At 41.4% G+C, this 23850-nt stretch overlaps 1 protein-coding gene across 2 annotated transcripts in view; it reads left to right on the forward strand.

The window, feature by feature from the left end:
* Positions 1-23850, forward strand: part of LOC125901645 (contactin-associated protein-like 4) — a 151239-nt gene that overhangs the window by 45060 nt on the left and 82329 nt on the right. For both annotated transcript variants that reach the window (XM_049597411.1, XM_049597412.1), the window contains exons 3-5: positions 10760-10953; positions 18504-18651; positions 21669-21875. In XM_049597411.1, coding sequence (XP_049453368.1) covers positions 10760-10953; positions 18504-18651; positions 21669-21875 — 549 coding nt within the window. The remainder of the gene's footprint in view (positions 1-10759; positions 10954-18503; positions 18652-21668; positions 21876-23850) is intronic.

A 23850-nucleotide genomic window follows, 5' to 3' on the forward strand; every position in this document is an offset into this window, starting at 1 on the left:
CTCTTAACATGAGGCAGAATTGTTGTTTCCTTCATCTGGCACTGGTCTGTGAGTAATTCGCAGCCAGCTGACACAGTCTTTGTTGAGACCTACAGTATGGTGTGCTTAACAGATTATGACGTGCTGAACAGACAAACGCTTCAGCAGAAAAGTCCACAAATTCTCTCTTTGAGCTTCTTTTTGCCACATTGTTTTATCACACACAGCTCAGCAGTGATAAATGTGTTTGTGTCTGGTGTAAAGCATGCACGCAGATACACACATATTCTTTTTTTTATACATAGCAGTTTCTTTTGAATGGTGGCTCGCTCAATATTTTTTGCACGAACATCAATTTTACATCTGGCCCCAGAATTGTCAGAAGCTCGGGCAGGCAGCTGTATTGATTCATCCTGCAGGTTCACTAAGAACCTGCAGGATGAATGACTCACTATTTCGGGCTCCCGACAGTCTTGTTCTGCATATTTATTTCCTATTTTCACTCTTTATCTTTAATTCCTCCCCCTGCATCTTTTTCTTTCCCTTCTCCAGCTGTCTGTCTTCTTTGCCTTAAAATTTCAAATTGTCTTCTGTTCTTCTGTACAGTGTTCAGCTGTAATCATAAGTTAGTTTCCCCCGCTGTAAAAACTAATTTAGCCCGCTCTGTGTTCCTGCCAAAAGTTAATAGCAGTCTTGGTGTTTTCTTTTTGTCGCGCAACACCAACAATTATCAGTGATACTGCAATTACGCTGGAATAGACTTTAAAGGAATTATTGTGCTGCAATAATCAAGTTCAACTGAAGTAGATTTAAAAGTGGAATTAAACTTTAGTTGGAACCTATCCTGGTTGTGTGTGTGTGTTTACAGATAGCCAGCTAATCAAGTATTGATTAACATGTGTGTGTTCAGTGTCTACTTCACTGTAAAGTTCAGATGTTGCTCTTGAAACTTGAGTGGAAATGTGTTGTACTTTGCCCGCAGGAGACAGTCGATGTCTCTGCTGCATCGGGTCCATTAGGCTCTCTGTCCGTCTGACATGTTATCAGGCTGCTGAAATTACCATCCAAGCTTGGTATTCTCATGCAAATTATGAGTTCTCACTCCAGGCCTGTATAAAACAGTCTATCTGTTACCTGTCTCTCTTCTGTTCCTTTCAGCTACCTGTCTACCTGTTCGCTTTTCTTTCTGTCTCTTACTGAAAGCAGCTCACCTCTTCGTCTGCTTGTCCGGCCTTTTCCATTCTGCCTGACTCTTCATTTTACTCATGTCTCTCTGTACCTGTCAGGTGGAATATCGGTGCATTATTAATGATTCAGCAGCCCTTTCTTTACTTTATCCACCCATCTGTTCCTTATAGTGAAGCTACTGTCCAGAGTGGACTCGCGTCAAGCTTGGTTTCCCTTCAACAGTGAAGCTGAAGGAGAGCTGTGCTGCCTGACCGACTCTTATCCTCACCTGTTACATACACTACCTGCACTGCTCTAATAACAAGACTGAGACAAATTGAGTTGGTTTCAGGTGTCAGAGCCCTTACAGGCGAAGTGGATTACTGAAATATCAGTGATGAAAAGTTAGGTTATCCAGCAAAGATCCAGATCCAGCAAAGTCTTAAAAGATAGAGGCTGGAGGGCTGGCAGGCAGAATGCCTTGAAAACTCAGTAAGCAACAGGTAGAGAAACATGCAGAAGTGGCTGATATGATGGCAGCACAGCAACACTGACGGAAGGGGGGAAAGGACAGTGCCTGGTATATATGTACTAGTCCAAGACTTAATGTGGGAACTAAGCACAGGTGTGGTTCCCTGAGGAAATGAGGGACAGGTGAGTAGGTGACTGGTAAAGGGTGGGAAACTCTCAGGGCATCTGCTGGACAGTTGGGGAATAACAAGAGCCAGAGAGATGCATAATGGATGCAAGGGCTGGAGGGAAGGGAGGAAGCATCTGATGCCTACCAAACACTCAAAGACTTTGAGTAGAATTCCACAGTACTTTAGAAAGACTAAAGTCCAGCACCCTCTTACATCTAAGGACAATGAGAGTTTATAGTCACAGACTTGGGATCTTGCAGGGTCACTATTTGCAAGAGTACAACTAGATTCCTTTTGAGATTTATTCCCATCCTGCTCCTAGTGTAAAATATTGTGCCAAACCCCCTTTAAGAAATGGGACATATTATTAATTCCTTATGTGTCTGCAAAAACACATAACTCTAGAAACACAAGGACAAAAGGCTTCATAGTATGTAGACAGTGGTCATATCAGTTCAGCATCAGTATAATTGTATTCATATATTTTCATATCCATCTTTATCTATTCTTTATCTGTTGACTTCCAGAAAGATAAACTGTATTTGCATACAAACTAGATTCCTTTTGAGATTTATTTGCTCCTTTAAAATATTGTGCCAAAGCCTCCTTGGTCAGCTGCACTATTATTGGGAGAATACTGTGGAATTGTGCGAACCATAACTCTAGAAATTAAGGACATAAAATAAGTGCTGGTAGGTGGTCATATCAGTTCAGCATCAGTATAAACACAGACTCTTGTTCACTCCATAAGTTTCTCTTTCTTTTCCACAGTCCAAGAGAAGATAAACTGTATTTGCATGTTCTGCTACATCTTGGATTTTGTTGCCTTTACTGTTTACTGTCTACCCGTTTGCAGCTTCTTTTTTGGTGCTGGATGGATGTTGGTAGTTGTTATCAAGTTGTCATCATGACAAAAGCATACCCGTGGTGGCTATGTTGCCATTACACAAGTATAGATCTGGCTTAGGTATTTAAGCAGTCAAAAGTGCTTCCCTTCCTTATGTACTACATTCAAATTCATGTGAAGTGTACTGAAATGGTTTTTAAATTTGCCCGTGTGGTGATGTCAGATGTATTGAGAGGATGCCCTAAAACTGGAGAAGATGTATACTGGTACCAATCTTCAAAAATAAGTGTTTTGTGCAGAGCTGAAATAACTACAGAGGTAAATTGTTGATCAGCCCTAGCATGAAGTTATAGGAAGGAGTGGTCAGAGCTAGGTTAAGAGGAGAGGTGATTATTTTATGCAGGGAAGGACCACTACAGATGTGATGTTTACTTTGATAATGTTGGTAGAAAAGTATAGAGAAGGTTGAAGATGTTGCACTGTGTTGTATGGACTTAGAAAAAGCATATGACAGGGTGCTCCTAGAGGAGGTGTGGTAATGTATGAGAAAGTCAGGAGTAGCAGAGATGTATGTACTGTAAGATGTGTGCAGGATATGTATGAGCGTAGTGTGACAATGGTGAGACGTGCGGTAGGAGTGACAGATGGGTTCAAGGTTGAGGTGGGATTTCATCAAGGATCAGCTCTGTACTTCTTGTTGCCAATGTAATAGACAGGTTGACAGACTAGATCAGGCAGGGGTCTCCATGGACTATGATTTTCGCAGATGACATTGTGATCTATAGTGAGAGTAGGAAGCAGGTTGACGAGAGCCTGGAGATGTGGAGGTATGCACTGGACAGAAAATGTAATGAAAGTAAGTAGAAGAAAAACAGAATAGATATGTGTGAATGAGAGGGAGGACAGCAGAATGGTTGGATGCACAGAGTAGAGGTGGCAAAGGTGGAGGAGTTTAAATACTTGGCGTCAACCAATCAAAGTAACAGGGAGTGTGGAGAAGAGCTGAGGAAGAGAGTGCAGGCAGGGGTGGAGTGGGTGGAGAAGAGTGTCAGGAGTGATTTGTGACAGAATAGTACCAGCAAGAACGAAAGAGAAGATTTACAGTATAGCAGTGAGGCCAGATATGTTGTATGTTTGGAGGTGGTGGCACTGATGAAAAGGCAGGAGGCATAACTGTTGGTGGCAGAGTTGAAGATTCTAAGATTTTCATTTGAGTGATAAGGATTTACATGATCAGAAATGAGTAGATAAAAGGGACAGCCTAGGTTAGACGTTTTGGTGCCAAAGTGAGAGAGGCAAGATTAGGATGGTTTGGAAATTTGCAAATGAGAGATGCTGGATGTATTGGAAGGAGGATGCTGAAGATTGAGCCACCAGGCAAGAAAAGAGAAGTTTAAAGATGTGGTGAGGGAGGATATGCAGGCGATTGATGTGACAGAGGAAGATGCAGAGGACAACAGCAGACGGAAACCGATGATCCACTGTGGCAACCCCTCATGGGAGCAGCCAGAAGAAGCAGAAGAGGAGGATGTGAAGTCAGATGCATTAATATGCATAATGGGCTAGTGTCACATGTCATTATTGTTGTAAATGATGTGGTAAAATTGGATTTGTCTCATGAGCCCGGGCTCACTCCGAAGTCATCGAAATCCAGCACTTGGGCAGTGACGTCCCATAAGATTCTAAAGCCAAACCCTGGACCTACCTAGACCTAACCAGCTCCTTTTGTCGCCCAAACCTCACCACGTGTGTTTGTTGTTGAAGAAAAAAAAAGTCAATTTGCGGTGTTGTACCAACGTAGTGCATTTATTTTGAAAGAGACTATACGTAAACCTTAAATTTCCTGTGAAAACGGAAGTGTATCTTGAAAGAAGAGAACCTGACAAGCTGTCCCAGAACATCAACAACCAACGCACCCAGGGTACCTTGCCGTATGTGGACGTGGGAAGTCCATGACCAAATTGTCAATATGTGATGAGGTCGGGTGTGAATATGTTGGTCTCATCCTTTACACAACACTGTATGACTAAATTTTAAGAAGCAGCTAAAATGCTGTTTTATGTCATAAGTCAGAAATGATAAGTAATTGGCTTTACATTGCTACTGGTAGCTGTCTGATTGTTGCCTCATGGGTAAGAGTTTGTGGTTCTCATCGGCTGAAAGAGTGGTGATGTCACGCTCGTGACCATCATTAACTGTAACCACATTTCTCATTGGCTGGTTAGAGTCTCTTCCTTGACAGACACTGGAGACAGAAATAAACCAGCAAGATCTCTTTGATTTAAAGTGACAGCCGTGACAGAAAGTGTTCAGACCATCAGCCATCACTTCACTCCTGTTTTAATTATATCTGACAGGGTGGACACAGTAAATCTTTGTAACACCTCTGAGACTCTGAGCCGTTTTCCTCTTCTCTCTTTTATCTTTTCTTCCCCAGTCTAATCTTCACCAGTAAAGGTCAGAGTGTCTGCTCTTTTCTGTTCTCCTGTCACTGGACACGTCTGTTAGTCAAGTGCTTATTAGCTTTGCCATTTAGCTCTTTAAAGATCAGGTTCCACCAGCCTCCAGACCAACACCAATTCTTTTTCACAGCTGAGCTTTTCCTCTTGGCCTGCCACTACACATTGTTCAGAGCCAAAGTAAAGAGACTGTTTATTTTCCAAACTCACTGCCCACACTCAAGGTGGGTAGAAACTAGTATTACGTCAACACAGAAATAAAGACTGAAGATAGATTAAAATATCATCAAAATACCAAACTAAATATTGATTTCGAGAACATTTTCCACAGGTGCTTTTGCAACAGAGCTGACCTTTTCCTACCACTAGATTCCAGTACTGAAGATGTAGTGGGTCAGCTATTTTACCCTGAAATGTAAATCATTTTGCTTGCTTTAGGAAACAGAAGCATAAGACATGTATCTGAATAAGTGGCATTGCAACTTTAAAGTTTTTGTCTGGTAGGAATCGAATGCTGTGAATCTGTGAAGGTCCAGTTGTTGAACTGAAGGCAAGTAATGATGGAAATTTCATTATTTTCCAAAGTCTGCAAACACATGCACATGGAACCCTATACAAATGTCTTTGCATGGCCCATAAATGTATGACCTCTCGAACTGTACGCACTTAAAGCGTGCCAACTTTGCATGCAAGTTTGACACTCCTCTGTCCTAGGAATGCTGTGAAGTGCCAAAGTGCTGTAAAGGAGGCTTGAATCAACTGCCAATGTCAGATTCAGGAGGACAAATGCAAATTTTGTCCTGGTTGTGCTACAATGGCACAACTCTTCACTCTCACAAGAGCACTGCAGGTTCATGAAAGTTTTCCAGTTTGTCCAAAACCTTGGAGAATGCAAATGATGATGCCTCTCTGAGTATCTTGTGGCAGTTATTGTGAAAATCTGGGTTTTATATATAGGCACCCTGTGCTTGAACTGTTTTCTTCTCAACATTAAAGAAGTATCTCACTGCTGGGAAGATTGTCTTTTCATACAACTGGGCTGTCTATGCAGTGGAAAGACTCAAATACTTTTGACATTGGTGCTACATGACCAGACAAAACTGAGAAAAAGGGCTGTTGTATTTGTTTTGTTCAGAATGTAGAAAACGTATCACTACCAGAACCACTGGACCAATAAATACAATATAGGAAAATACACAGTATGGTGCCCACTTCCTGCTTGCTGCTGAACACAAGTGTCAGCTTCTCCAAGTCTGACCCCGCTGTACTCTGCTGAAAAATGGCGGGTTGCCCCTTTTAGATTGAGAGTAAGTGGCAGGGCCACATGATGGAGTTGAAATACTAAGAGAGATTAAGAGGGGTAAAACTGAGTGTGTGATTAACAGCCAGATTGGTTTAGTATCACTACTGATGGAGGCATTGCACTTCATGGTGAAGACGAAGCTGAGCTTGAAGGTGAAACTCTAAATTTATGAGTGGTTCTGGGTTCAGTCCATACTCAGTTTCACCAGTTTCAACACCACCTGGTGGTCCTTGCTTGTTGTACCCATATGACATTAGCTGTTTGGCCGACTGCTGGACCACACAAACAACACACAAATGTCTTACAGCTGATTCTTTTGTGATGGATTTGTGGAGCAAAAAAGGCTTTCTAATCCCACAGGCATCATATTGCCTTCAGCTCCCGTACCAAAATTGAACAGCTCAGTACCGTCCCCTGGAGGCTTAGGATAAATTCTGTTTGTTGCTTTGTTTCAAAAATGTTATCTTCCTGCTGCTGCAACAAAAAGCAGACAACAGCATTGTAACATGAGGACAAGTGACATTTAAACTGTTTGTTTGTCTGTTTGTTCTTTTAATGCTTTCCAAGAGTTTGATGACTCTTGGCGTCTGTGTGTGTGCAGTGTGCAGGCTCTCCTCGTCTCACTCTTTCGCTGTATTAATGGTTGTTTATGTTTGTGCCGTGCCCTTGTCGTGTGTGTGTGTGTGTGTGTGTGTGTGTGTGTGTGTGTGTGTGTGTGCGCGCGCTCAGTGGGACACCGGTCAGCAGCCTCCTTCTGCAGAATTGTCCATCTGGCGTTTGAGCTCTGAGGCATCGCTTTGGCCTGACAAAGCACTTACCAAAACACACACTGTGTGTTTGTGTGTTGGGATAAGACACATTGTTACAAGTATAATGTGCAACTCTGCAATACCATACAAAGGAACTATTGTCAGCTTATTGAAAAAACACTGCACATTTTTAAAAGTGTATCAGCATTTCTTTCCCCAAACTCTTTTTTTTTTCAACCTATTGACCCAGAATACAACCGATCAATATGTTACAACACTGCTCTTTATTGTTGATACGTAATACGGGAAAGGATGCAGACCTGCGGGGCTACTGTAAAACTAATCAATGCTTGGCACCACAACCTCCTATTGATGATATTCTATATAGCAAAGGATCCAGACTTGCAAGCAAACTGTACAAGCAAACAATAGATCACGCCACAGCCTTCTAGCAATGCTATATTTGGGAAAGGACACTAATGGCCTGGCATTCTGTGCAACAGATCAATGCATGCCACCGCAACCTCTTATTGATGATGGCTTGTTTTGGAAATGTAATACACAAGAATGTGTGGAGTAAACATGTTGTCACAAACTCAATCCAGTAAAAACATCTAGGCAGTAAGGTCACAGAAGAAGGAGGCGCAGGACATTTGAGAGCAGTAATCATTTCATAAACATCAAAAAACACCACATGCTTCTTAGACAATCAATGCGTAGTTTCTGTTGTGGCTGTCAAAGGGATTCTGAGAAGCAAGGGAACTAACAAAAAACTTGAATATCAGTGACACAGTTGCAAATTGACTGTGTTGTGTCATTAAAAAATAACTTGCAATAAAACAGCTGATGAGGCCAAAGGTGGCACTGTTGGTAGGTCCACTTCTTTGAAACAGGACAAAATATCTCACCAACTATTGGATGGATTGCCTTGAAACTTGGTAGAGACATTCATGCCTTAAAATGTGGCAATATTTAATCAGGACTTTGTGTGTTAAATGAAGCAGCTGCAGATCATTCCAGGACCAGGGACCGTAATAGAATAGACTTGTTTTGGCTGCTCCTGCTGTGCTGGTAAAAGGCACTTTAAACTGTAGCAGGGCTGTACTTGATTCAGAATTATGTCAGTTGAATTGGATCTGGCTGTTCAATACATATATTTGACTATTTGTTTCTTGTTCTCCATACAGAATTTGAGAGTTTGAACAGGGTTCAGCAGGACAGTCAGGGTCACAGTGATGCTCATGTAATATAGAAAACAAGACAAGTTAGCCCTCCAAGCTAATGCAGGCTAACTGTTCTGAAGACAGATCGGACATGAGCAACAACATTTACGAAAGGCCATATCAAACAAAAGCCAAAGACTTTATCCTATTAAGTTACTGTGAGCTGTAAACTTACCACTTCTATGCAGAAGACAGAAGACAGGTGATGCTCACAGGTAGCTCCATATCCTGCCCAGTCTGAGTATCAGAGATCAGAGCAGCGTGAAAGCAAGAAGTACTCACTCTAAAAAACTAAATATGGGGACCGACACATCTCCAGAAATACACTGACTGACAAAAAAATAAAATAAAACAAACACTGCTTAACTTAAAGGAATGTCATTCAACTGAGGGGTCGCCAACTGATGATTTTGCAGCCTGAGATGCTGGCATGTGGCTTAAGGCATTACTGTGTCGGGTTCATTTCAACATGGGTGGGGACATATATTAAGCAGGGGGGTCTGGGTGTCCTGCCCTAGGATATTTTGAGCATCAAACACTTAATTTCCTGCACTCTGGTTAAGTTTTATGGAAATGTCTTTATTTATGTAAAGAAAAACACAATATTTAGTTGGCAGGTGACAATTCAAACCATAGAAATATGCTATATATATGTTCAAAACTTTCTTCACATTCAAAACACATTCTCTGAGAAGTCAGGAATAAATATGTATTTGAGAAAGAAGTTGTGATATCATGGAAAAAACTACACTACCTGCCCCGTAGGGCTCTGTGCATTACGTTATTGCTCTGCTGATGTGGTATTATCTCCTTCAGACCATCTGACAGACACAGAACCCCATTTGGGACTCTTTTTGGATGAGGCAAAGTTAAAGGGGCAGTGCGCTGCTCTTTAATGAAAACATAGTGATTAGACATACGGTAGTATGGGATCACCCCATCCATCCATCCATCCATCCATTTTCGTAATCGCTTCTCCTCTTGAAGGTCATGGGGGGGCTGGAACCAGCTGACATTGGGCAAGAGGTGGGGTACACCTTGGACAGCTCACCAGATTATCACAGGGCTAACACATAGAGACAGACAGCCATTCACACTCACATTCACATTCACACCTACGGACAATTTAGAGTCACCAATTAACCTGCATGTCTTTGGACTGTGGGAGGAAGCTGGAGTACCCAGAGAAAACCCACGCTGACACGGGGAGAACATGCAAGCTGCGCACAGAAGGGCTCCCTCCTGGCATCAAATCAGCAACACTCTTGCTGTAAAGTGACAGTGCTAACCACTACACCACTGTGCTGCCTGGACCGTCCCATATTGAAAAAAACAAAAAACACTGTCCCTTACTAAATCTGATGAGACACAATTTGTCCTGTAGTTTCTTGCACAGAACTGTCAGAATGAGGGTAATGTGAGCAAGTTCACTCAAATATTGGCTGGGACAATTCTGTCCTCCCAAAATGTTGGTAGGGACATGTCCATACCATCTATATACAAACCTGTGCCCTTGGCCTCACAGAGCTGCCAGCTTGACTTAGACCCTGTAGTGTGTTGTCTTGCTCCTATTTAAGCCATTTGTGTGCTTTATGTAATAAATACAACCTTATTAATCAGCAGCTAAAGCAATTGTTAAAAACTTTTCTAAAACTATTTTTCGTTTTATTTATATATTTTCTGTGTGAGTAACAAAGACGGGGCTACAATGCATTTCATTTTGCAATCCTGTATTGTATGATGACAGTTAAGATTACAGGTTAGAAGTCATGTATAATGGTGCACTTTTGTGCTGAGAAACTGAGTGGGAAAAGTATAAAAAAGTCTGTCAGCCTGGAGGCCTGCTAAACAACATTGCATTGTCTCATTAAACAAAAAAAAGTCACAGTCTTAAGACAAATGTCAAAACAGCATTAAAGGCTGTGGCAGCTGCAGGTTAGTAAATTGGAAAAATTGCTCAGATTTGGCAGAGGCTTTCATTCTGATGAATGTCTTCTATTGATTTATGAAGACAAATGGACTCGTGAAATTCCAACATGTACTGTGTCTAAAATGGAAATCAGTAAACTGTGTGTGTAATACACGGCAGCAATCTGAGTGCATTACGTTTTTTAAATTCAATTTTCTACATTAAAAAAACTCCTGCAGTGTGTTGGAATGAAACCGATCATCTGTTCCAGCACAACAAGCAAAATACACAACACTGTGTTCAATTATGGCGCTGAGATTGGTTTTAAACTGTTCCACTAAATTGTGCTTTATTTAGGCTGTGTAACAACAACATGTGTTGCGAGGTAAAAGGTCAATTCATCCCTCCCACACATCAGCTGAAAACTCATAGACTGGAATGTAATAAATCAATCTTTTCTTTAATTTTCTCTCCTTCTGCAGGAGCTGGAGGTTGGTCTCCTCTCACCTCAGACAGGTATCAGTGGCTGGAGGTGGACTTGGGCGAGCGGACGAAGATCACCGCTGTCGCTACTCAGGGCCGCTACGGCAGCTCTGATTGGCAGACGTCGTACCTGCTGATGTTCAGTGACACGGGACACAACTGGAAACAATACAGGCAGGAGGACAGCATAGGGGTGAGTCCATGGTGTTTATCTGAAATGTATTTGACAAGCACATAAAGAATGTCAAATAAACATATGAAGGAAGGAGACAGTGTGGACACATGGATGCCAATCACTTGCACATTTTTTGGACATGTCCAAAACTTCAAATATTTTGGGAATATGAAATACCTATTGATATCACGGTCCTGTATTTCGGTGTAATAAGGGAAAATGTAATTAATAAAGAAGATTGATATTTGTGTAAAAAACTGTTTATTGCCAACAAGGCTACAAAGAACTGGTGCAAATCTGAGCCTCCAAGCCTTTAACAATGCAAGGACAAAACCAAGGAGATCTTTATAATGGAAAAGATGACTTTTCTCTGAGGTCTAGAGGAGCATTATTCCTCACAAAATGCGAAAAATGGACTGTCTTTATTTTAGAAGAAGTCAGTGCAGCTTCACTGTGAATGTCTGTGGACAGTAAGGCAGTTTAATATGTGGACTCGTGAATACTCAACTGGTGTGCCCCGACACAGTGATTTCTAGTATTTTAAATGAAGAGTTGAAAAAAAATATGCCAGAAAAATAACTTTTTTGGAGAGTACATACCCGAGGGTGACCATATTTTGATTTCCAAAAAAGAGGACACTCGGCCGGCCACGACATAGCCTACTTAAATGATACTCGCAGTTTACTCAAAGATGCCTTATAATTTTAATATATTTAAAATGTATATGTATAGATAGAAAATTCAGTTATATTACAAAATAATATCTCTCAAAGACAGAAATTCAGATAGGCCCCAATAGGGGACACATACACACACTAGAGTGTGCCCGACGGTACCCGATGGGTCGGGCCGGGGTTGGTCAAAAATGTAGCTACAAATTGTATTCGGGCTCGGGTCGGATTCTGTCAGCTTTCAGTGAAAATATAGTGTAAAAATAAATAAAATCCTATTGTCTGTCCTGTTTATTGCTTGGGCACTGTTATTTACGTGACAACACCTGAACATAACACATACAGACACACATTGGCTGTTTGTTTCTACCTCTCCCCTCGCTGGAAGTCTCGTACCGCCCCCGCCTTGATTAAACGCTGAAAATAAAATAAAAGAGGGAGACAGGTTTTTCCTATTTTATCTTACTTTGTTTTATGTATCCCTCTCCTCTTGCTAGAAGCATCGGACCTCCCGCCTCCCGCTCCCGTCTCAAACATGGAGGTCTCCCTCTCCGCAGCTGAGCACCCACGGTGCACGCCCGGCCTGTTAAATAGCCTGTAACCACTGTGTGACACAAACTCAGTGCTTTGGTCATTAAATAATGTCAGGCTCGGTTCGGTTTGGACAGAAATATGCAGCCCGTGCCGCACTCTAACACACACACACACACAAACACACAGAAAACCGGACATTATCATCAGTTTATAAAAGACCCCCGGACGCCCCAGACGGGACGTGAAAAGTGGACATGTCCGGGCAAAAGAGGACGTTTGGTCAGCCTAACATACCCTATTCAAGTTTACAGTATTTCCCTGAGACAGTTCTTACATTCTCAACTGTAAAAAATATGTCAAAAAATAGTACATGTGCTAGCATTCAATCTCAGGCTAACAAGGAGAAACAACTCCACCAGAGCTTACTGTAAGTACATTAATAAAGAAAAAGCAGATACACCACACACAGGAGGGCTGAATTGCTTCCTCTTTTAATTTACTCTTTATCTGAAATGTTACAAACAGTGTGTTTCGCTCATGGCTTCATCTGATTAGTTGTATGATACAATGCACGGGCGTTTTTAGCAAGGCTGCAGCTGCACTGAATCCAATCAGCAGCAGGGTGATCATGTGCTGAGCAGACTCCATAGATGGTTCTGTACATTAATAAAGAAATCAACCTTTTGTCAACAATTCTGACTTGTGTGTCATCTTACTATATAATGACAAAAACTCTGTGTGTGTGTGTGTGTGTGTGTCTGTGTCTCTGTTCCACGTTTTTCTCCTCACTGACTTGGTCAATCCATGTGAAATTTGGCACAGTGGTAGAGGCTCATGGGAGGATGTGAATGAAGCAATATTACATCAATTGGCCAAAGGGGGGCGCTATAGCAACCGATTGAAATTGCAAACTTTGAATGGGCATATCTCATGCCTCGTATGTCGTAGAGACATAGAGAAACTTTGCACAGAGATGCCTCTCCTCATGAGGAACAAATTTGCCTCAAGAACCCATAACTTCCGGCTATATAGATTTTCCGCCATTTTGAATTTTTTGAAAAACACTTGTAATCGATCTCTCTCTAGGAAGTTTGACCGATCTGCATGAAACTCGGTGAACATAATCTAGGGACCAATATCTAAAGTTCCCTCTTGGCAAAAGTTGGAAAACTCACTAAAACTGAGCTTCTATAAGGCAATGAATATTGCGGAGGGCGTGGCTCATCACATAAAGGTGTATAACATCTCAAGGGTTTCACCCATCACCACGCAACTTTGTAGGCATATGACCACACATAATCTGAGGGGACCCCTCCATTATTGACCCCATCAAACAAAATGGGGGCGCTAGAGAGCTAATTTCTTATCTAGGCCTAACCGCCATATCGATTTTTACTAAACTTGCTAGATATGTAGAACAGGACGCCTCAAGGTGACTGGAGAAATTTAACTCTAATTGGCAACTGGGTGGCGCTATAACAACAGAAAAATGCTTAAAAATGGTTAAAATGTGACCAATCGCTGTGGCTCCCCCTGTGGCCCAATGTTCATTCATTCATTCATCTTCTAACCGCTTCATCCTCTTGAGGGTCGCGGGGGGGCTGGAGCCTATCCCAGCTACATCAGGCGAGAGGCGGGGTACACCCTGGACAGGTCGCCAATTACCAATTACCAATTAACCTAGTCCCCAATGTGCATGTCTTTGGACTGTGGGAGGAAGCCGGAGTGCCCAGAGAGAACCCACGCTGAGAACATGCAAACTCCACACAGAAGGGCTCCCACGCCCAGGATCGAACCGGCAACCCTCTTGCTGTGAGGCGAGAGTGCTAACCACCACACCACCGTGCCGCCCCGTGGCCCAATGTTGTTGTTTTTTTTTTTTTAATTTTTGTTATGACTAAGTCATGGTATGGTATGTTGTACATAATCACGGAAACTGTCAGTGTGTCATTCTGTCAGTCAGTCATTCTGTGTGTCCCACGTTTTTCTGCACACTGACGTGGTCAATCTATGTGAAACTGCACATAGGCATTGAGGATTGGCATAGGTAGAAGGTGACAAAGCTACCAATGGGTATGGACTAGTGATTGTATAATAATTAAATCTTATTGCAGACCATGGATTTACTGTCCTTCTTACCTCAATGTATTGTCTGTTAACTTTTCACACCGGCAAGAAGACATTCTAGGTGTCTACGATAAACACTTATTTCAAAACAATATAGTTTAACAGAACGGTATAAATAGGGCCAAACAGAAGACAATAAAAGTGCATTTATTTTTAAATGGTGTGAGACAGTAGCCTACCCTCTAAAGGACGGTTACACAGGTGCACAAACAGTATTGCAGGTCCAGTATTAGTTAATGGATGTAACAATGAACACCACTCAAGTTCATTACAGCTCATTTCCCTGCACTTCCACAGTCATATTTACAGTGGATATGGTGTTTAGCAGTGCTGGTCTACAGGGATCAGTCCATCCTGAGGAGATAATCACAGTCATCAGGAGCCTTTGACTCTCCATTAATAATAGATGAACCAACGAATGCCCTCTGCTGACTATGCGGACCTGTTGCCAAAACACTTAAGCTGCTGTTGATGGACACAGAGCAGGACAGAGAGGCAGCCGAGCGTCACTTTCCTGGCTGAGACCGCGCGGTGCAGCCTGGAGCGTGGCCACATACTGAAATCAATGAGGAAAAAATTCCAGCGTGTCAAAGCTGTGGCGCTTCTATGCATATACAGTCTCACCAGTTTTTATTTTCAAGAATGCTTTTGATTATTTGTCCTTTTAGCATACAGCATAGAGAGAAGAGTGACAGTTAAGACAGGGGAGCAGATGGGATGACTTGTAGTGTCATAGCAGTGTTAATTAAAGACAAAAGATGCCTGATGCTTTTTATGACACGTTGAGTCATAGATATTAGATATATTATGTACTAAAGAAGTAATTCAACATTCTGGACATATCTGCAGTGTCATGGGTGTTATGTGCAGAACTATTTCTCTTTTTCTGGAGACTGAAAAATCAAGATATATCAAGTTAATTTGTGAGATTTAGCCGTCCTGGTAGTCAGATTTTGCAGCCTGAGGACATCGTCAGACTGGCTGTTAGCTCTCGTTTCGGGTCTTTATGCTAAGCTAAGCTCTTTTACTTGGCGTACAGACATGAATGGTAACAACCATCTAATCTAACTCTCAGCAAAGTATATTCCCTATAATGTCACATTATCTCTTTAGCCCTGACACAGTTTACTCCTACTGCCAATCTCTATAAGATCTGTTCAGATCATGAGGAGATGCAACTGTGAGTTAGTGGTAATTTATTTGTCATTTTGTATGAATTTATGTCCAACTCGAGACAAGGACATTTTCATTGAGCCACTGTAGCTGTAGTTAACAACAATATAACCTGCTGCAGTCTTTGGGTTAAATCAAACTGTACTATAGCAGTGTTACAATAACATAAATCATAAGTCATAAATGAAATGTTGTTCAGAGTTGCAGGCATGCATCATGTAAACTGGATGTACTGTGACTTTAAACTGTAATGTCAGAAACAGCTGGTCTCTGTAGAGCTGATTAATGAGGAAATAAGTCAGATGGACAGCAGAGGTAGCGAGGCATCGCCTCCCACTCCCTGGTACACACACAACTCTTTCTCAGTGTTTTACTATCACACAAGCGCGGTGTTGGACTTGTATTTGTCCCACTGTGGTGATGGTACATGGTTCAGTATGTCGCCACAGGAATGCTAAGTAGTTTTGTTTGTGGAGAAAGCAAAGAGAGCCAGTTCAAAATACATTCACCTGATTCAGGAGCTTTTGATTAGAAGTTGAGCCGTGGCAGTTTCCTCACATGGTGGTAGTTGAGCTAATCTCAGCACTGAGGATTTTCTCAGAGCGTAAAAACACGTTGATCTGACACTCTACATAAACTGAGTACAATCCAAGTCACATTTCAAAGTGTTTCTGAACTTCTGTGCATTAGTCAGTCGAGCTTACAGTGTCTGTCGGAGGAGAAAGTTGATGGCAGAGCTGTTGGATCCTCTGCTTTCAGCTTGGAGGGCCGAAGACCAGTGGAGGGAAAGTCCTCTTCTTCCCCCTTTTGTCTTTTTGAAATTCGAGGGGGAGGATACACCTTACCTTTGTCATGTTTTTTTTGCGTGTAAAAATTGCTTGTAAAATGGGCAAACTTTGAAATAAACGAGCCTTTTAGCCATCTTAAATGAGGGATAAGATACTCATTGACATCAACAGTAGAACAACAAGAACTTCTCACCTGCCATTGCTAACATGTTTTCCATTGTGTAACTTATAGGCAGCATGAAGCACTACTTACTCAGTGCTTCTCATGTGTGATTCACCATGCATTAAAAAGCATGGATGGCAATTAACAGTGTTAACACAGGAAATAGCACTAACTTTCTCTGTGTGAAAAGACTTCCTCCCATGAGTCTAATCAATGGCACACACACACACACACAATCACACACACAAAACATGCACCACTAAAAGACTAATATAAGTTACACAACACAGTGTCTCTCCTCATCATATAAAACCTCCACTCTCTCATGATTACAGAGGAATTAATAAGTTAATTATGTGTCTAAGCTTTTATACAGCAGTGGGAGAGCCAGTTAACCTGCATGTCAACTTCAAGGGAGGAATGTAATTAGGATGGATCGCCAGATGGGAGAGATGGAAAGAGCAATTCAGCAGGCATTTAGCATTTACTCAGCTGATCAGTTCACACTTTATATTCCACATTTGGCAGAAAATGTTCATTGTTGAACCACAAGAATATCACATGAAATGAAGTACTTTGAATATTTAGCAAAGTATGTGCACACTGTGCACACAGGTGCATCTGTACAACTGTATGGTGGTGGCATGCAAATATGCCCAGGAATTCACCTGAAAAGAGGCATGCCGTGTCATCGATTCATCCTCTGATTTTCTCTGTTCCAATTTCTTAGGGCTCAGGGTTAAAAAAGAATCCAGTTTGGTCCAACCAACAGTCCAAAACCCAAAGATATTGAGTTTATGATCACATAAAACAGAGAAGAGATGCAGATCTTTTTTTCTCGAACCTGAGAAATTTTGGTATTTTTGTTTAAAAGGTGACTAACACAATTAATCAATGACCAGAGTAGTTGCAGATTACTTTTCTGTCAGTTGACTAATCGATAAGTCATTTCAGCTCTACCAATTTGTATCTGAGGAATGGTAAATCTCTGGTTTAAAGGTGACATTAGAAGATAGTAGACTGGAAGTCTACCTGTACATAAAAGAGAGAAAAAGATGATGGTTTTTATGTTTGGCTGAAGTGGAAAAGCTGGTGAACCGATAGTAACAAAATGCAATGAAGAGCAATAGAAACATAGCCTGGTATTGCCAGACCTCCTAATGTGAATTAGACTGGAACTTTTCACTATTTTGATTTCAACAACTAGACAGACCTACAACCAATCACAGCAACTGAATATGTAGCATAGCACCAAGTGACAGACAGACGTTAACAGATTACAGTATGCAGAGATGAGCTGTGTGTGGTGTAGCATCACTATGGCTGTGAATGAGCGTTGCCATCTTTGCCATCAGAATTTGAAAAGAGTACTTTAACAGAAAGTTTCATATCGGTTGTAGCCATTGTGTCCTCGGTGCAAGGGTACAGTAGGAAAAAATGACATCATTTATTTTGCGTTAAGCACGGAAGCTCTGTAAGTTGTCAGTCATTGTATCAAACCTGTCCCGCATAGACAACAGTTGTGATTAGCCTAAAGTGGGCCAGGAGGGGGATCAGATGCATCTACCACAGCAATTTAAACATGAGCTTGCAGATACATCTGGTTCCCAGACAAATAGAAACAGACACAGCAAATAGATCATGACGTCCATGACGCATGTGACCTTAACGTCCACTGAAGATGCGAAAACATCAGATCTGTGTGATGCAAAGGGGAGATACTAACCGTCCCTAAATTAATACAAGAAACAGGCATAAATGTCATATTTCCATAAAGTTTTCCACATTGTTCTCGTCTGAGGTTTGACTGGAGCTCTTTGATCATGTCACCACTGTGTGCCATCTTCTTCTGAGATGGTTTAATGGCACCGACAGGAGAATCAGCATCACCAACTGTTTATCTAAGTGTCCAGCTCCTAATTTTCACATTATAGTTGTGGCAGGAATCACAAAGTCTTTCACGTTTTGTTTTGCTGATTATTTTGAAACTTCATTAAAATGTGTACTAACTTTGGATGGAAACCTGACCCCAGGTCTTAATGTGATTCTAAAAATAAACAAATAAGCTTTGCTTTTGTGTGTGCTTTGTGTTTATTGTGTTTGTATTTTCAGTCTTTTCCAGGTAACAGTAATGCAGACAGTGTGGTTCAATACAAACTGCAGCAGCCGGCGATCGCTCGCTTCCTCCGCCTCATTCCTCTGGACTGGAACCCCAGTGGGAGGATCGGACTCCGGCTGGAGACCTATGGGTGTCCTTACAGTAAGTCCTTTCTATTCCACCAGCCTGTCTAAACTCTCCAGGGCTTTCATAAGAACGGACAGATACTGGCTCACTTCAGGACGGTCCATATTACCATGGCAACGCAGACTGCACACCTAACCTACATGTGAAAATGTTGAGTGGTTTTACACAAAATTCTGTACAGCTTCATAATTCATGATGATCAACTTTCTTTTTAAATAAAGGCTGCTAATCCAAAAATACCTTATAATGTTGAAGACAGGCCTCTGGGTAATTGATTATGTGACTTTTTCCTTTATCTAATGAAATTTTAATTGGATTCTAGATTGTTTTCATCCGAAATCTGAATATGTTAATGATGTACTGTCTCATCTGAACACTTTATAATAATGTATAGCGTCTCTCGTTTTCTCATTTTACAGTTTTCATACTGTATCACACTAGTATTCTAAGTATGTACACCTTTTCACATTTCATACACTGAGAGACACGACGGCCTCCTGATAACTGTTGTCTACTCCACACATTTAAGTTCTCACCTCCGTTTTTACATTATCACCCATCACATTTCACACTTTTCCCCTCAAAGATGGAGAACATGTTGCGTTAACTGTTTAATTGGTTCCGTTTCTATTTTCAGGGAAGTATTTAATTGTGCACTCTGGGATCAACACAATGGAAATAAACCCACACCACACTGTGTATTGAGAACTCAATTATCTTCTGTTGTTTCGGGTTTCACAACAGATCTTCAAAATTACTGCCAATCTCATGGGAGAAAAATTCACAGTTTCTTAATTGCATCCATCTATACATATCACTGCGTTTGTTACTCTCGACAGAACAACATCCAGCTTTCAGTTTAATTTGATGTCAGTTGATTAAAGGTCTTTTTATGAAACAAATTGCACAGAAGTAAGATACACATGGTTGCAACACACGCTTTCCCCACAATTATGTCAGTAACAGTTTTACAGCATGAAAGGACTAGATATTCTCAATACGTCTTGGAGATACAAGCCCTGCGTGTCCCACTGTTGTAGTGTTGCCATTGGATATATCAGTGAACAGTGGCGAGATCAACCAAACACCAAAGACCAAGAGTTAGAAAATCCAGAGGGGCTGTGACAAACCAACACTGTGTCCTTGAAATTATGTTTATATATTACCAATAGGTTTTATAACGATGTTGTGATGGCAAATTATGTTTGGATACTGAAATGCAAGACCGGATATTATGGAGGAAAACAAATGATACACATTGTCAATAAATCTTTTACTGATACATTAACAATTGTGACTTGCCAGATACATTGATTTACAACATTTCCTCATTACATTAATAAAAAAAGAAAAGTAATTGGACTAAAATTACATTTTGCTGCTGTTGCAAATCAGTTATATGTAAACATAATTTCTCAGGGACAGGGTAGGACAAACAATAATCCCAGTGGTGTTGCGGTACTGATGAGGTGGGTGTACCATTCGGTAGAAGGAAAGGTTACAGAGGAGGAGGAGGAGGGTATACTCATAAATATTCCAATGGTCTTTTGGCTTATGGGTGGGTATACCCCATATACCTGCATATACCCTCCACTACGCCACTGACTAATCCTGTAAATAATGCCAGTAAACAACTTGCCAGCAAAGGCTGTAAAAACAAATGCACACCAGTACCAGCACATGTGCACCTTTGTGGTCTTTTGTTCTTATTTTATTGCCAACTTGTTCCAGGTCCCAAGCGCCAGACTGTGGGCTCAGACAGGAAAGAGTTTGCTGCCAAATGTAAACAATAAGGTGTTTCGCCTTTGTTATTGCATTGCCCTGTAGTTGTTGCCATGTGTGACGTCACTTGTTATGATTGGCTGAATCTTTCTCATTACATGCAAAACAGGAGAAAAAAATAGATGACACATTTTAGTAACTACAAATTCCTTTCTAGGTGAAATGGCCTTTGGTATAATTTTTATTCCTAAAAAAAATGTTAGAATGAGAATATCTCACACATAGTAAAACAGATTTGAAAAGGGGCTTTCTGTTGTTCTGTCCTTATTCTTAGAGCTTTTTTTTTGCATCTGTGGGAAAACACCAACAAACTCTTGATAGAATTAGTTCTGCTTACCTCAAAACATTTAAAGATAGGCAAATTTTTTTGTGACTTCCTAGTTGTGTCAAAACTCTCTCAGCCACACCTTTGCATCATCACAGCATTCCCTATATCCCCAGCAAGAGCAAAGGTACTTTAATGTGTTAACTATTAATCCATGTGTGTGTTTGTACCTTTTTGTTTACAAATTAGTTTAAAGTTTGTCTCTGGGCATTGATTAATCCCCTTAAAACTCATAACTGTTCATCAAAATTACATAATTAAGAGTTTTTTCGATGAAAAAAAAAATCCCTTCTTGCCTTAAAATGGCTCAGATACAACTGACACCTTTACCTCATTTAGTATGCATAAACCCATGAATATGCAAATGAACCCTGCTCCTCAGTCGCTCGCCTGCAGCTTGAGCATACCTGCTCACCTTCAGATCTGCTAAACAAACACATGAATGTCTGCTTGTAAGTGGTAATAGATAACACGGGCCTTCGGCTTGAATGTGTTATCAAACAGCTCATAATGTCTTGCTAATCTTCAATAAACATTGTTCGTGATTGCCAGCCCTGACAAGCTGTGGTGAAAGTGTGACTTAGCTCCCAAAATACCTGACCCGATAGCCCTTGTTTCACCGTAGTGTTATAACATTGGTTTGCTAGGTTTGTAATGTGACAAAACCTGGAAGTATAATCCATGTTTTTGAGACTGTCCTTGGTACAAGGGCAGAAATGCTCAGTCATGGTGTTGACTGCCTATTTTGCTCGTTACATTTCTTGTAGCATATAAAAACACAGTATGGACATGTTAACAACTTGATTTATACTGCAGGGGGTCTTTAAGATAATGGTTTGCATTCTTCTCTACTTTTTATAGAGCAACATAACATACTGATATGGCCAAACAGTCCTGACTCCTTTGTCTCTGTTTTGCCGTCTAGCCTCTGATGTTGTGAGTTTCGACGGCGGCAGCAGCAGTCTGGTGTACAGGCTGAGTCCCGGGCCCAGGCGGACGTCCAGAGAGGTTGTCTCTCTGAAGTTTAAAACCCTGAGGAATTCTGGGACACTGCTGCACGCAGAGGGAGAGGGAGGACTGGGCCTCAGTCTGGAGTTAGAGAGAGGAAAGCTGCTGCTGCTGCTCAGACAAGGTACAACACACAATATACTGATATCTACTGACAGATACTGATGTCTATTCATAGATGCTACATTGGAGTATTGCACAACAATACCAGTATAAATACCAGGTTTATTTGCAGGATAGCACGACCCGATGTACCTTTATGAGGGGAAAAGTTAGGCTTACAAAGTATATATTGTTGATATCTCCAGTATAGATTATAATGTAGCTGAAACAGTTTGATCAGCCAGAACACATTTAGTTCCTTGACATGTAATTCATGACTCACTTTGTGGATGTGTTGGAACAGAACATGTGTATAAGGTTGAGGACAATATAAACCCCTCTGAGATCACTTTAGATTGGTTGTGGTTGGGTGAAATGGACGACACGCACACTGCCGCCTGATTGGTTTAAATTTTGGCTCTCACTCTGCTGCTGCGTCTCTGTCTAGTTGCTGCCATGATGGATGGTTCCCGTTCACTGTAGCATGTGTTCAGGCCAAACTGTGCAAGACTTGATGCATGGCTTACAGTCTGTACAGAGGGAGGGGTGTGTGTGTGTGTGTGTGTGTGTGTGTGTGTGTGTGTGTGTGTGTGTGTGTGTAAACAGGGTTAAACCAGTGGTTCTCAGGCTGCCATGCTGAATCATCACCATATGGCTCACCTCTGATCAGGAACCCCATCTGGCTGCTGAAATCCTTTCTCCATCCATCCATCCATCCATCCATCCACCCTCTCCTCCTGTATTTTACATCTTCCAAAACACTCCCACCATCATCCACACTCCTTTCTCTTTATCTTTCCTTCCTGTCTGCCTCTCTGCCATCTCTTTTTTGCGCACATTCACATCCATCCGTCCTCCGTTCTTTTCTGCATTTGTCACCCAATTCGTTTTAACAGTTATTGAAAGACTAACGAGCAAAGTCACAAAGAATGGATTGTGGTCGCTGATAGCACCATGAATTGCAACTGCACTGTCTCAGGGATACTGTGCTAATAATAGAGTTTAGAGTTTTGCATCTGAGTGCAATTTGCCCTTTTTATTTGCGTCTGACTGCAATTATCTATGTAGCAAAGTATAAGAGCTGCTTTGCACCAAGAGCAGACTAGGCAGAACGACAGGGAGAAAGCAGAAACTTGCATGTTCAGCGTATGAGCTACAGGTTGTGACCCATGAGGTGCGGAGGCATTCCTTAAATCTTAAGGCAATGAGTTTAAGTGTGACTAAGAGAAACTGTATTTGATATTTAATTTCCCAGTCTATCAGTGCTGTTGGTGTTTCCAAACACACACCTCTCTTCCTGTATTTTACATCTTCCGAAACACTCCCACCTCCTTCAGGCTGTAAGAAAGGATGGCATGATTTGCATATCAGTTTAAACAAACTCTTTGAAGACGCTAATAATTTCACTGTAACTGCGTGTGGTTATTAGCACTGATGATTAGCACTTTGTGAATTGGACTGTTTTGCAGTGAGGCTCATTTACAAAAAGGGGCTGAGTTTCAGGCATCTGTGTGAATATCATTTCATTTAAACACATACAAATAGCAGAGAAGTGCTGAGATGCTGTTTGCTTGGCAGCGCAGTTCATGGGCTTCTTTGCCAGGGCCCCCCGGAGTCCAGGATTCCCACTGGGCTGGAGATGTGACAAGACGTGTATATTTTAATATTAGTTGGCCAAAACACTGTTTACATTTTAGATTGTGTTTGAGGTCTGATTTATTCTCCCTCATCCTCTTGCTTCTGATCTTACAATGCTCAGTATTTCACGTTTCAGAAGCTAAAGATGCTCTAACTGCCAATTTACTGTGACTTTAAAGGCTAGCTCAATTTAAACAGAGTCAGTGCCACTCGTAAGACCATGTCGCTTTACGGAGAGGCTGTTCCATCTTATAGGAAGCCAGTTGTGCTGTAAAGCCTATCATCTTGGAGAATGTCTGTGTCACCGTAAAGAGAGACTGCAGCTCAGTGAGAGGAAATTAAATGAAATGATAGAAGAG

The sequence above is a fragment of the Epinephelus fuscoguttatus genome, linkage group LG15 (assembly GCF_011397635.1).
Source record: "Epinephelus fuscoguttatus linkage group LG15, E.fuscoguttatus.final_Chr_v1".
Lineage (NCBI taxonomy): Eukaryota > Metazoa > Chordata > Actinopteri > Perciformes > Serranidae > Epinephelus > Epinephelus fuscoguttatus.